General features: G+C 38.2%; 3 protein-coding genes across 9 annotated transcripts in view; 2 read left to right on the top strand and 1 right to left on the bottom strand.

Moving 5' to 3' along the window:
- LOC128227258 (uncharacterized) overlaps positions 1–279 on the top strand; it is a 2,045-nt gene extending 1,766 nt beyond the window's left edge. The window contains exon 4 of the mRNA XM_052937617.1: positions 83–279. Coding sequence (XP_052793577.1) covers positions 83–243 — 161 coding nt within the window. The 3' untranslated portion in view covers positions 244–279. The remainder of the gene's footprint in view (positions 1–82) is intronic.
- Positions 280–6,421: 6,142 nt separating this feature from the next.
- LOC128226126 (solute carrier family 25 member 43-like) lies at positions 6,422–8,937 on the top strand. The gene is made up of 5 exons (XM_052936018.1): positions 6,422–6,953; positions 7,372–7,562; positions 8,018–8,152; positions 8,352–8,471; positions 8,755–8,937. Exons 1-5 carry the CDS (start codon positions 6,422–6,424, stop codon positions 8,935–8,937), a joined length of 1,161 nt encoding a protein of 386 aa, XP_052791978.1.
- Positions 8,938–9,893: 956 nt separating this feature from the next.
- The window catches only part of LOC128226745 (E3 ubiquitin-protein ligase MYCBP2-like), a 78,621-nt gene continuing 74,415 nt past the window's right edge, over positions 9,894–14,099 (bottom strand). For all 7 annotated transcript variants that reach the window (XM_052936770.1, XM_052936774.1, XM_052936771.1 and 4 more), the window contains 6 exons: positions 13,821–13,936; positions 13,029–13,220; positions 12,451–12,558; positions 11,607–11,816; positions 11,291–11,398; positions 9,894–11,029 (listed from right to left, as the gene is read on the bottom strand). In XM_052936770.1, the coding sequence (XP_052792730.1) occupies positions 10,748–11,029; positions 11,291–11,398; positions 11,607–11,816; positions 12,451–12,558; positions 13,029–13,220; positions 13,821–13,936 (1,016 nt within the window). In that variant the 3' untranslated portion in view covers positions 9,894–10,747. The remainder of the gene's footprint in view (positions 11,030–11,290; positions 11,399–11,606; positions 11,817–12,450; positions 12,559–13,028; positions 13,221–13,820; positions 13,937–14,099) is intronic.

The raw sequence follows: 14,099 nt of genomic DNA, 5'->3' as shown, positions 1-14,099 counted from the left end.
TTAAATCACTTTCTGTTTCTAATAAGCTGAATCTGACATGAACATTAAAATTTAACCTAACTGATAAGCCTTGTTCTTTCAGAGGAAGAGACACGTCTGTATAAGGACCGTCTGTATGTAAAAGTGGAGCCTAACGGAACCCAGGCCACGCCTTCCGCAGCTGACGTCTGTCTGGCCGCCTCCCACGCGGAAGCGCCACCAGCGAACGAGTATCATTTATTCATCAAAAACGTATCGTCGTGAATTACCTATACTTAACGCTTACGGTTAATAGAGTGACAATCCTCCGAGATAGCTTATACATACGAGATGGTCTGTTCGAATGACTTTTATCAAAATCAAAACCATTATCGCTGTTAATAACTTTTCATCATTAGTGTAATCTTACATATTTGTCAACAACTGTGAAACAAGTTTTTACAACATTATTTTTTCGCTCTTATTGGAACGATATTACGGGAGAGCAGTGGTGAAACTACCGGGGGGGGGGGGAAGTTGGCCAGCAAATGAACCCTAAAACCACATGATTTAAACCTTATATTGCTACCTTAACAGTGAAAAAGTATTCTTGATTGAAGGGTTGAATGCAGCAACGATTTTATGCGTGCCATTTTAATACCTCAGCGAAATGAAAGTTTTGAGGGGGGGGGGGGGATGTGCTCCCCCTCCCCAGTTATTAATTCCTGGATTCGCCTCTGCGAGAGTGCGGTCATGTGTCCTTGTTCCATTGGTGATAATATCCGATACTTAACAACTATCAACTGATAATTCAGTATAAATGATGTCACATATGATTCACGCGTGTCTAACTCGACCATGTGTTGTGAATTTAGAGGCCGCCGCAGCAGACAGTCTCCGGTTATGTCCGTCCATGTTTCATGGACAGTTCCAGTACTCCGTGTCGGACGGTGGCGTCACTTCCTGTGGCGGCACGGGCTCCGACATGTCTACATGCAGTAGTCAGTACACACTGGAGTTCGACTACTCACTGTGCTCCAAGATAATGGCGTACTCGGGTATGAATATTGTGTGAAGGATTTTAGCTTAATGGTCCCTGACTCATTAATGGTGAAATCATGATAAAACTTGCCAATTTGAAAGCAACTATATCATGAGATAATTATTTACTTCAATTTAATGGTATATGAATGTTGCGCTTGACACTTCAAGGCCCATTTTCTAGAATTTTCTTAAGCGTAACAAAGCGAGGAATGTATTTCATTTAGCCAAATGTTTTTCTTGTTGATTTTACTAAATAATAAAATGGCCCCAATTTCTCGAAACTTCTTAAGTCCCTTAAAACAGGATTAAGCTAATCTCATTACTTTTGGTTTTCTATAAATTGCGTAATATTAAGTTCTTTAAGAGTTTTTAAACTTAAGATAGAAATAATATGTATGATAATCACAATAAACCATTTTCATTTATCAAAATTCAATATGTATGTATTTTGACTAATTGAAATAAGCTACTTAAGCCTATTAAGCTTAAAGAGTTTCGAGAATTTGGGGCCAGTGTTTTTGTTATTATCATACAATAATTTTGTTTTAAGGTCTCGCAACTCATAAGAATGTATATATTTCACATATTATACCAAACAAAACAGGTTATAGCTTAGCTTAAAGGCGCACAATATAGGTTGGTGCAAAAAAGTGTAAGTCTAATTAATTATCATGTTTAACATATTTGCCTTTAATGATGTAAACAAACAAAACGAATATACGATTGAGCTTTAGATAAATGTAGCTATTCATATCAATCCTTCGATATTTTTGAGAAGTTTCGAACATTTTTGATCTGGATCATGAAATGTGAGTACGAGTTGGTAGTTGGAAATTTTGCAGTAACCAAGTTTTAGGTGAAATATATACGCCAGACTTCCTAATGGCAAAATTATATAAAACATTTTAACACGTGAAATATGAAAAGTTAAATGTTTACCCCTTACACAATGATCTGTATATGTTTAACAATTGTAGCGTTCTGACCTGTGGCATGGGATATGACCTGGACGTTGAGGGTTACACTGTTACCATGTTGATCTATTGGAAATAAAATTACTTTTACAGGGTCTGGGCTCGTGAAATGTGTATATGAACTAGAAGTTGGGGCATACACGGTTACCATGGTGATGAACCAGGACCCCGCCCTCACAACCGACACCGAGAGATTCACGTGTTTGGTAAGGCCAGGGATTAACGTTAACGTTACGTTCATGTTGACAAAATTTATTGACCTTATATGTATGGAATGTCAAACGTTGCACTATTAAATATATCATCATTTATGTGGTAAGATATCATATTACTAGTATACGTTCTAATATCTCACATTTGTTTTCTTAATTTTCTATATGGTATGATTTAATAATTATGTGTTTAAGCTTTCAAATTGGTATTTCTATTATTTAGATATCGAATTATACAATTATACTAGTTTGAAATATATATGTATTGAGTACTGTATATATATAATGTGGTAAGATATTATACATGTATACGTTCTTAAATTTCACATTTGTTTTGTCGAGTAAAATAGCTGTATGGTATGACTTGTCAAATGCGTTCTAAACTTTTATGTACAACTAAGAAGGTAGAAATATTTGTTTATTAAATTGTATCATCTCACCAAATATATTTTAGGTGTCGCAGTCTGCCGGTAACGGAACTGTTTTTGTGTCACTGTCTCCCGGAAGTTGCATGCGCATCCAGACGCCCTTCGAGACGCCAGTTCTTCCAACGGGTGACACTTCCGGGTACACAGCGGTACTGCAGATGTTTGGTTAGTCCCTTTGTATGGAATGTATTTATATATTAAGATATATAGGATCTGACACGAGTTGTCATTTAATACAAGATTTTATTAAACGAGTTTATGAAATTTGTTAGCAAGCGAGCCTCTGGCGAGCTTACCAACAACTTTCATGGACAAGTTTTATAAAATTCAAATGACAACTCGTGTCAGATCTTTTTTATCTGGTTGAGATATTTATAGGTACGCAATTGTCTCTCAATGACCGTGCAAGATTGGATGTACAACGATTAGGATTGCATTAGTTTAATCGAGCTTTAATTCTTAGTGTGGTTTAGCTAATTCTGTATTATGAAAATGTAAAAATGCCAAGTCTAATCAAAATTTCACTTTTTATTTGTCTACAGGAGACTGTGGTAAGTTACGCGTTCAATATATTTCTAAATTATTACTTCTATTGCCTTTATATTTTTGTCTTATTTAATTTACAATTAGTAATAATACTCGTAATTAATAATAATAATAATAATAATAATAATAATAATAATAATAATAATAATAATAATAATAATATAATAATAATAATAATAATAATAATAACATCATCATATTCAGATGGTAACCCATTAAGACACAACTATTGTATCGATACGAGAAATATTCAATATGTTGTACAATACAAAGCTCAATTACATTGTGGCCATCGATATGAAACAAACGACATAAATAATAAATAATAAATCAATCAATACTTCATACATGTATACTGAAATCTGAACAACAATGAGATGTAATAACATAATAACAAAAATACAAAATACTTCTTGACAGTCATTCCAATGTCAATTTAACAAACAAAATAGTCAAACTGGCGGCCGAAGGCAAAATGTTATTATGGCGACTAGTATTAAACATACATATGTATCAATAATAAACATTGTACCGTCAAAGCAGATAGACTAGTCAGCTTTAAAAAGTGAAAGAACGTTTCATATGTTAAATTAAAAAAAATCTAATTGGTTCGTTATCCTTTTTAGAAGATGAACGTAAATTGTTAGTTTCGCTGTTCGGGAAAGAAATGAGACTTACAATTTAAGATCATCTTCTGAAAATGATATCAAGTCCACCTGGATAACTTCAAGGTATTTTATATTTAAAGAACCCAACACCACCACGACTACCACCTCCAGCACCACGACTACCACCTCCACCACGACGTCACTTCCGCTGACAACTAACATGGCCACCCCTGCCGCAGCCACTTCCGAAAGCGAGGACCAAACGCTGGTCTACGTTCTCATAGCGGTGGGCTGTTTGACTGGCGGCCTTGTGACTGCCCTCGCCACCATTGTCGTCTGCAGATACTGCAAGCGGACACAGAAGCCGCCCTGTCAGACACGTAAATTTATTTGTTTTAATAGTCAGTTTTTAGCTTGGTAAGAGGAAATACAAACCGGTATTAATGAGTTTCGTTGGTTTATATTACTTAATGAAGTGGTAACTTTACTCATTTTAATTGTCTTTATTACTTTAATAATGATGTCGGTCATTAAGCACGATTACTTTTCTGCGTGTTTTTACATTATAAATTATAGTATAAATCAATAAATAGAAATACTTATAAATGCGAACGTGATCTAATGTTAATCTTAAAACAGTAAACATGTATGGCCGTGGTGGTGGTGGTGGCCGTGGTGGTGGTGGCCGTGGTGGAGATGGTGGTGGTGGCCGTGGTGGTGGTGGAGTTGGTGATGGTGGTGGCCGTGGTGGTGGTGGAGGTGGTGGTGGTGGCCGTGGTGGAGGTGGTGGTGGTGGCCGTGATGGTGGTAATGGTGCTGTTGGTGTTGGAGGTGGTGATGATGATGATGATGATGATGATGATGATGATGATGATTATGAAATACTGGCTTAATTGGAACTATCCATGCAGATTTGAGAAATTCGTATTTTTTACCCTTTTTTAAATATTTAAAATAGTATTATATTATTAAATTTCAAAGCTAATGAGTCGAATTGAATAAAAGAAAATATTTATACTTGCGCGTGTTTGCTTCATTGTGTGTTGTTACACAATAGGCATGTATGATATTGACCGTTTGATTAGAGTTAACATTTTTTTCTACTTCCAGCCGACATTATCATTGAGACTCTTCCTCATAAGACGGCGGGGTACAGCATGATGCCGTTCAGTTCCATGCAAGCGCCCCGACAGGACACGATATTAGGTGATCATATTTCAGAGAAAGACGTCACTGTGTTCCCACAGACACAAAGCATTGACTTAACCCAAAACATTTCCAAAAACATGACTAGTACCAGTCTGGTTAGCCAGTCCGGGCACACGTCTAATAATGTCCTGTCGACGGTGCCCGAGAGCGCCCAGATGGTAACTCGTCAATTTTCTGCTGGACATTTAAAATCGAGAGTTAATGTTCCGTCATGGAGGCTGGTGTCGGATTCAAGCGCTACTTTGCAACCGGTCATTCCTCCCGACAACCGGGGATCACCGGATTCCGACCAAGATTACGTGTTCGCATCGACACCGAAGGCGCAGGCACATGTGGTCCGCCAGAATTCATACAGCGGCGAAACTACTCGACAATTTACCAACAAAGTCAACCCTAACAGGGAGAGTGTATCCAGGGACCACTCGTTAAAGAGGGAAAAGACTACGACCATTACTGTTCCTACTCTAGATGGTATAATTATGGACGATACTGTAAATTTTGCCCTCCGATATTCATCTAGAATGATGACATGCAAACGGGAGTTTGAGGAAGGAAAATTTAAGAGTAACAGATCCAACCTGTCTGAAAGGGTGGTTCAGATCGCGACAACAGACCCTCCTAGCCGCCAAAACTCTATGCTTGGCAGACGATGTAGTGAACCAGCAATACTAGCGCGAGCTGATAGCTTTTATGGTACACAGATGGCACCCATACAGTCCACTGCATCAAATGACCATAAAACAGCTCGGCGAGCATTGACGGCGAAAACAGGTCGATCAGCTACGTTTTTCATAGGCGCCAGTAAACCTCAGCCAACGCTGATTAACTCTTTCGAACAGGCAGACGTATTCCACCCAGAGACGTCATCAGTGCGCGTGTCACCCGTCTCGGAGGCGTCACTTCCGGTATCACCAGAAGCTCGGAATACCCCACAGATAACTCATCAACAAACGGATCATCTATTGTAAAAATGTATTTTATAATTGTGTAAACTTATATTGTTATTATTGTACTTGTTCTAGTAGCAGAAGCACTTGTAAATGTAGTAATAGTAGAAGTAGTAGTAGTAGTAGTAGTAGTAGTAGTAGTAGTGCGTTTTAGTTCGAAACGCCATTAAGTAAATGAAACAGTTAAGTTATATTGTTTAAGATGGAGAATTTAACAGTTTTCAATAAAACACCGAAAAACATTTATGTATTTTTTTGCTCATATTGTGATGTTAAATATGAACCAGTATACAAAAAATTATATTACAACGGAAACGCTTCTTGACTTGTTTTTTGCGTTACCTACGGCTAACAATAAATTCTAGCATGAATGTAACCGCGAAAAGTTACAATCAAGTTAACGTGACGTCATTTGACGTCGACTTCATGATGTATCATTACTTCACGACGGCGCTGAAAACATTCTAAAACAGATAAAAATAAAAATGGTTTAGGATGTTCAAACGTGATATACGTTTGACGGTAGCCCAGGATGCACTGTGCGGGGCCGTCAGTGGGGTGACGGCGCGGACGTTAACGGCACCCATTGATGTCACCAAGGTCCTCTACCAGGTTGGCGTTCCCGCCGCCGACCGTTGCGCATTCGTTGGAGGCGGCACACTCAGTCTAGTAAGACACGTGGCTGTAAATGAGGGCGTCCGGGGACTATTTAAAGGAAATTTTACAAGCTGTTTGAAAATGTTTCCATCAACTATGGTTCAGTTTGCGACGTACACGAGCCTGAAAGGTTTTATCGGTGGTGAGAAGGGATATTTGACGTTGACGGAAGTGACGTGCATTAGCGCCGCCGCCGGATATACTTCAACGATATTTACTTACCCACTCGATACTATTAAGACTCGTTTGATTGCACAGTCAAGCGGAAAGAATCAGCGATTTTACAAAGGAATTCTGGAGTGTTGGCGGCATCTTCTCCAAGTGGAGGGGGTGATGTCTCTCTGGAGGGGCATGTCGGCGGCGTTGCTGGGTAAGAACTTTACCATAATAATAAATTGAATATTTTGATTTAAATAACAATTAAAATCGTAAGATTAGAATACCTTTAATTGTGTAGTGATTGGTCTTTGACGACGGCGAAATTGTCCGTTTAATATCTTCAAGTTTGTGACAACAAAGACCTGGCTGACTTTACAAATGTGTGGTTATGCTATTTCACAGCATTGGCTATACGTGTTATTTAACTACTAAAAAGACAATATATTAAATCACATGGCGTGCAGGAAGAAGGATACAATGAGGCATTCAATTAAGAAAAACAACATTCCACCATCAACTACATTCATGGGCTTTCCATTTCTCTTTCTTAAAATTCTATAGCGATGCATGGGATTCGAATCACGCACTATGTGCACTTTTCCTCCAAGTTATATTTCAATATGTTACAGCTACTATACCATCGACGATGGCGCTGTTCCTGACGTACGAGCTGATCCAGCTGCGATGGGCGCCGGAAGTGGTAGCAAGCGCCGTGAACGAAACATTTCAGGAAGGGATGCGGATCGAGCACGGGATCACGGCGGCCCTCATCTCCCTCGTGTGTACACACCCACTAGACACGTGCAGGAAAAAGATGCAAGTACGCGCTTGCTTGTAAGCATTTGAATGCTTAACCATATACTAGTAGTATTTAACACGCTATAGTGTTTGGTTTGTATTTTTGCCATTAAATTTCATGAAAATAATGAATATTATTGATGTAATAGGATCTCATACATAACTCAAGTATATGTGTCCCGAAGCGGTTACCTTAAGCAGGATACTATAGAATATGTAGGGATTGTGGGTTTGCTCCAATCAGCATGTAGTTGATGTATTTTCATACAGGTGTATTCTAGCTGGCTGCAATAATGAAGTTATTAAGATTTCGACAATGTTGGTATCGTCATTCGATACATCCGAGGTTGATTTCGATGGGAAATGACCGAGGAGTTCCGAATGTGCTGGCTACACGGCACGAAGAAAATTGGTTGCTATACCTCTACATCGGCTTTGTCCAATCATCTATATGTTTGTATTTACACTGACCTACAGGCGTATTCAAGCCGCCTGGAGTGCCGAGGTGGGGTGGATTTCCATGTGACGGGGCTGCGTCAATGCTGGCTGCACGTGTGGAGAACAAAGTGGTGGCTTGGGCTCTACGCTGGCTTTGCTCCAGCAGTTGTAAAGGTAGCAGTCTTCCGGAACCGTTTTCCTCGTAATAATTCGCCTTGTTTCTTGCAAGAAACGTATAGTTACGTATAACGTATAGTTACTTTAAGATTAAACTTTTCCACGTGCTGTACACCTTGACAGGCTCTTCATTATATGCACAATCCTTTCCGAAGTATTCTGGACATTTGCAGTGCATTATTCTCATTTTGATTAGCTAATGGCGTTCAACTTGATCCTGATGTGGACGTACATGAAGTGCAAGGAGGCGTGTCTCCGCTATAACGGTGTGGCCACTACCGGCCATGTCCGCTACATCACCGACCACGAGGATCTGGTAAGTGACCGAAGGTTCCTTGCCACAAATTCAGTATCCATTGAGTATACCGGTATAGCTTGAAACCAGGTATCATGTGAAAAAACAACAACTAGTTTTGGCAGTATGTACAACTTAATATCAGCTATGATTATCGGGCTTGTTTCATACAATTGAAACAAGGGGATTATAGAGTCTCGAACCTTCATGTTAAGCCTCAAGGGGGAAAATGTGTACAAGATTTACAAGTGGTTGTACAAGTATCAGTTTTTCAGCTTTCTAGTCTTACCACTGAACCTTTCAGGAGTACATACTACCGGATGTGCCAGCGAGCGAGGAGCAGCCGACGGTGGCGGATATGCAGCGCTACATAGAGGAACAAGAGTACGTGCAAGCCTCCGCGCGCCACAGCCGCTTCCCCCGACTTGCCAAGCACGTGTTCCGGAAGAAACCTGCATCGAAGCCTCTTGATGACGATAAGGCTTGACAGTGTGACTCATTGTCGCTTCCTCTGCCTCCATGGGAATCTGTTTCGCATTAATTGCTTGATGATGAGTGAACATGTATTATTTTATAAATGTTATATTATGCATGACGTGAACGAAGAAATACACCACCCTGAACCACGGGCCCCATTAAGGGAGTCCATCCATCATTAAGCATTGACACTTTTGATGCCTGGTGCGTTATTTGTTATACATGTTTCTTTCAATCAATTGAATTCGGGTCGCAAACTTATAATATATATTCATCTATAGTTCCTCTTTTCAGTCAATGATTCTATTGTGGACATACACAATATGTAAGACTAAGATCTACGGCCAGCTCTACAACCGTGGTCAAAATTGCATTCCGTACCATAATATAAATTTGAACGAGATCAGCTATCACTATGGGATCAGCGGCTATGTTGGGAGCAACCTAATAAAAAAAAACGAATACTTTGATACTGCTGTTATTATACATCAGGTGAAAACAAGTCAGCAAAATATCTGATTGTTTTTTTTTTATATTTGGTAACTAATTTTTATCTTTATTCCCTGTAAGGATTCCTGGCAGTTAAAGGGATGAAGTAAACTTTGTTTAAACTTCTTTTGAAGTAAGGTCGATTTGTTCCAACTTCCTGCCAGGTGTCCGAGGGAAACAATTCGATTAAATTAATGTCAGCATCAATAGGAGTTGTTTCCCTTTGATAAAATTTTGCAAAACTAAAATAAATGTGTTTAATCAGCGGAGTGCAATATAAGCTGTATTATTTTCTTAAGGAACATTTAAGGTTTGTTCGCTCATGTTGACAGTTTAATTTAATTACTTTTTAATTAATTATATTCAGCAATTTCAATGGGGGTACCAGACGTCCAATCGACCGAATAAATACTAATTATAAGCAGGGACTCGTACAATTTTCATGACAGTGTTGTATGAAAGCAAATAACTCGTGAGAAATGGTTTTTACACTGTATTTATCACAGAGAAATATCTTAAGAAAACAAATACTACTAAACAAGCATATGTTGGTTATAATGTAGCACATTTATCATAATTGACATTTTTCATTTTTTATGTAATTACATTCCCAATTTCAGTCTATAAGTTCTCTTTATGTATATTTTATATTACATGCATAATTAATGATTAAACAGCATTATATTAATGAAACAGTTACCAACACATAAGTCAGACAATAACGTTCAAAAACATGATGTTTTTGATTTATAAACATACCATTGTATTAAACCATTGATTTTATATACATGTACATGCATAAGTATTTATAACAATACTGGAACTAAAAATCCTAAGGGGGTCAATATAACACTTGATAATAGGAAAGCACATGAACACAAGCCTAACAATACTAGTAGCAGGTTACAAACTATTTATATTTATCTTTTTATCAACTATAAATGTAAATTTGCACATTTCAAAATAATTGTACACAATATATGTGCATTAAATATTGATCAAAATTGATGCTTAAAGCAAAATGTGTCAACAAATTCAATACCATTTTTATCTCATGAAATTCTCTTTATGTTCCGGTTAAAAAAAAAACAAACAACTTAATATCTTAATATGCAAGACCAAATATTCATCTTTTACAATTTAAAACAATTCCAGCATGTCCCATATTATTTGAAACTCGCAAAGCAAATTTGAAGGAATAGGACTTTTTGTTTTTGAGAGTGTTACGGATATAATCCAAACAGAAAAAACAGTCATTGAAACACAGAAAAAACACATTACAATATACATTCACATATATGTCCATATAACAGCTTGAGACACACACAGACTTAAAAGGTGTGTGCATTCCTACACACGCCACACCCCAGGGCAAACTCCTCCCCCGTTGGTGGATGTTTCAAGTGCAGCGGGCACTCATCCCCCTCCAGCTGTTTCCCACGTGGGCCACATGGGCACTTGGGCAAGTCAGGCTTCGGGATGGAGGTGACTTGCTGGAAGTTGTCGTGACACAGGTTACAGAAGTGAGTTGTTCCAAAACAGAAGAAGACAGCCACTGAGCAGCAGTAGCGACACTTGTACTCCAGGAAGTCAGTGCCATGCTTCGGGCACATCTGCAGAGAATAAATACATTGCAAAGATTATGACTTTGGAGTGAACACAAGAATTGAGCTACACAAGCTAAGCAGAGTAATTAAATGGCCCATATATGAACACGACTCAATGCTAAATACAAATGTACAAAATACTGACTATCAGTACAACTTTTGCCTTCAGTTATGCTCCCCAGATCATAAGGAAAACACTTGAAACTATTCATCAAAGAGCCATTCAAGTGTTCAAACTTTTGTACCCGAATTGTTTCTCCTACTTACCTGTGCCATGGTGACGTCAGAGCAGGCCCCACACACAAGCTCCTGGGGGTCATATACATCCCCAACCCCGGCCTGCTCATCACAGCGCGCCTCTCCTCCGTAGTAGGCCTGGAACCAAATTAGTATGGTCTTAGGTTAAAGGTTTGGGTAAAAATAAGTCCATAAACTGGCATATCACTCTTTCATAAAGCTCATGAAATGTACACATAGTATTTCCTAATAACAATGCTCAGCTAGTATTATACATATCAACACACACAAAAATGGTCATAAAAAGCCCTTCACAAAGATGATTGAACAGAAACAGTGATCATACCTTCTTACACTTGTAGCAGACATAGTAAGCATATCTGTCCATAGCGAACCCTGCGGGGTCCTTGTAGAACCTTGCCCCTGGGGTAGTGATGGCCTCCGCCTTGTGAAGCCCCTCGTACTCAAGTCGCATGAGGGCCTTACGTCTCACATCCTCGTACAGGTTTTGTATGGGTCGAAGAATGGAACGCAGAACGGGGTGGTCTATATTGCACTGTAGAAAGACTTGTGTTAGTTCATGTACAGCATTATCATGAGATTTTTATCTGTTCAGTAATCAACAACTCGGATGCAGCTATGTATCATGTTTAAGATGTACAAAATCTTTAAATAAACTGTCCATTATTGGACGAAAAGCAATTGTCATAGACAAAGTAAAACGCAATATTGACCAGTCTTTTTATAGACCGGCAACAGTTCAACATATGACGTCATAATATATCTTGCAGTATCATGTATCATGTAATAAACAGTTACTTATTTCTTAGCTGTACAATATGCAGTTCATATTGACTGCAAAATCTTTATTGACCTCGGCTATGGTCTTAGGGAGTTTTTGGTATATTTTACAGTTAACAAGTAAATACTTGTATAATATCTACTTGAGTCAGTTTTGAACCATGTTATTATCTATTTGGAAAGCAGATTTTTACCACATACAATCTATGTTGAAGTTCACAGCTAAGACAAGACTAAAACTGCATGATAGATTACACGAAATGGTGTCACATTAATATAAGGCTTTTACAGTTCCATCTGATTATTCTTAATTGTCATGCACTTCATGGTGGCAGCCATAAATGAACAAGACATGTGGAGCTACTTTTTTTTTTTTTTAAAAAGGGTACCTTGCAAATTGGGCATAGAGAAAAGCCAAATGTTATGCGAGGTCCAACCCAGCTATTCTGCAGGACTTCCTTGGCACAAGGTAGATGAAACACATGACCACACTTCAACTGAAATAGATAGGAGGCATATATGTATAAACAATTGTTGCTATACCTCGGAAATTAGAATGAAACATTTAGAGCTAGATTTACAAGTTTAACAACAATAAATCATAATAATCTTATAACTTTCATAGAATATTTTTTTTATGAAAGAAGAAATCACATTTAGAATATGAATATTTAAGTTCTAACCAAAATAAACGTTGTTCCACATATCTTATTGTACATGTACATTGACAAAAAATTATATTTTGAGTTAACATTCTACATGAAATAGACTTTTTGTATTGAAAACCAAGCCACTTGATTGGATGATACTATGGGGAGACATCTCAAAACAGGTGTTTTAACTTTTTGCTATTGTTAGCTTCTTGTGGTACTCTATTTTACAAGTGAATATCAGATCTACATATGATTTTAGGCCATACACACCCCATGCTTGATAACATCAAATATAGCCCATTACATAAACGCACCTGAATGGCAGGAGCAGCAGACAGGGCCTCGGTGAAGCATATCATGCACATGTCGTCTGCGTCTTGTTTGAGGTGTTCACGATCGTCCACACGACACTGGTGTAGGCAGGGCAGGCATGGGTTTTCATCCCGTATACCCCCGCACAGATGGCCACAGGATAACGTCTTGCTACACGCATTCTCAGCATTCACCTAAAAAAGACAGGGCTCTCTAAAACAAGTCCTCATTATTGCTTTTACCCATTCTTTACAATTTTGAGACTGATTAGGATTACTGTTTTAATAAGGAGCAGATGAAAAACAACAGTGTCATTATCATTTTATCTATTGAATGATAATATATCATACGCAATTCTGGCAGCTTGACTTTTCTAATTGCCATCATACATGTATTAAAGCTACAATGTAAAATTAAAGTTAAAATGCTTACTATTATCATTCTCATTCATCAAAGGTTTGACAATGATAAATCAAACCTCTGATTCAAAAACTGTAAAATCGAGTGCAAAACTATAAATCAGTTATATGATAACAATGTTGATCAATCAAAAGGCTCATTACATTATACATTATCTAAATTGTGTTTGTTAGACTCTTTTTCATTGACTTTAGGCAATCAGCACGGTTTGCCATTTCCCAGCGAATCTACAAATAGAAAATGTTGAAGCACCTATGATTGGCTGAAATTTTCGCTGTTTGCGCTCAAAATCTGGGCGGTCAAACCAGAGTGGTGTACGCATGGCATTATGGCTCTAGTAAGAGAATGACTATCACAAAATATCCCTAGCGTACCTGGCATTCCTTATCTGTACAGACATTGCCTATAGCTAGAATGCCTGTGCTGCTCGTGGCCCCGCAGAATCTGCACGTGCCCAGTGCCGCCTTACCCTTGGTAACAGAGGACTTTTCTGGAGGGAGGAAGAGTGGATGTTCACAAACATGCAATAAATAGAGATCTATACATGGTGAAATGAGATTAATCCTTATTATATATGATAACAAATTTAGAATTAGATCAGTAAAGGATTGATGGATACAATTTCAGCTTACTCAAATAGCAAGTTCAGAAAT

This window comes from Mya arenaria, chromosome 3 (assembly GCF_026914265.1).
Source record: "Mya arenaria isolate MELC-2E11 chromosome 3, ASM2691426v1".
Classification (NCBI taxonomy): Eukaryota; Metazoa; Mollusca; class Bivalvia; order Myida; family Myidae; genus Mya; species Mya arenaria.
This window is presented reverse-complemented; position numbering and strand designations above follow the sequence as displayed.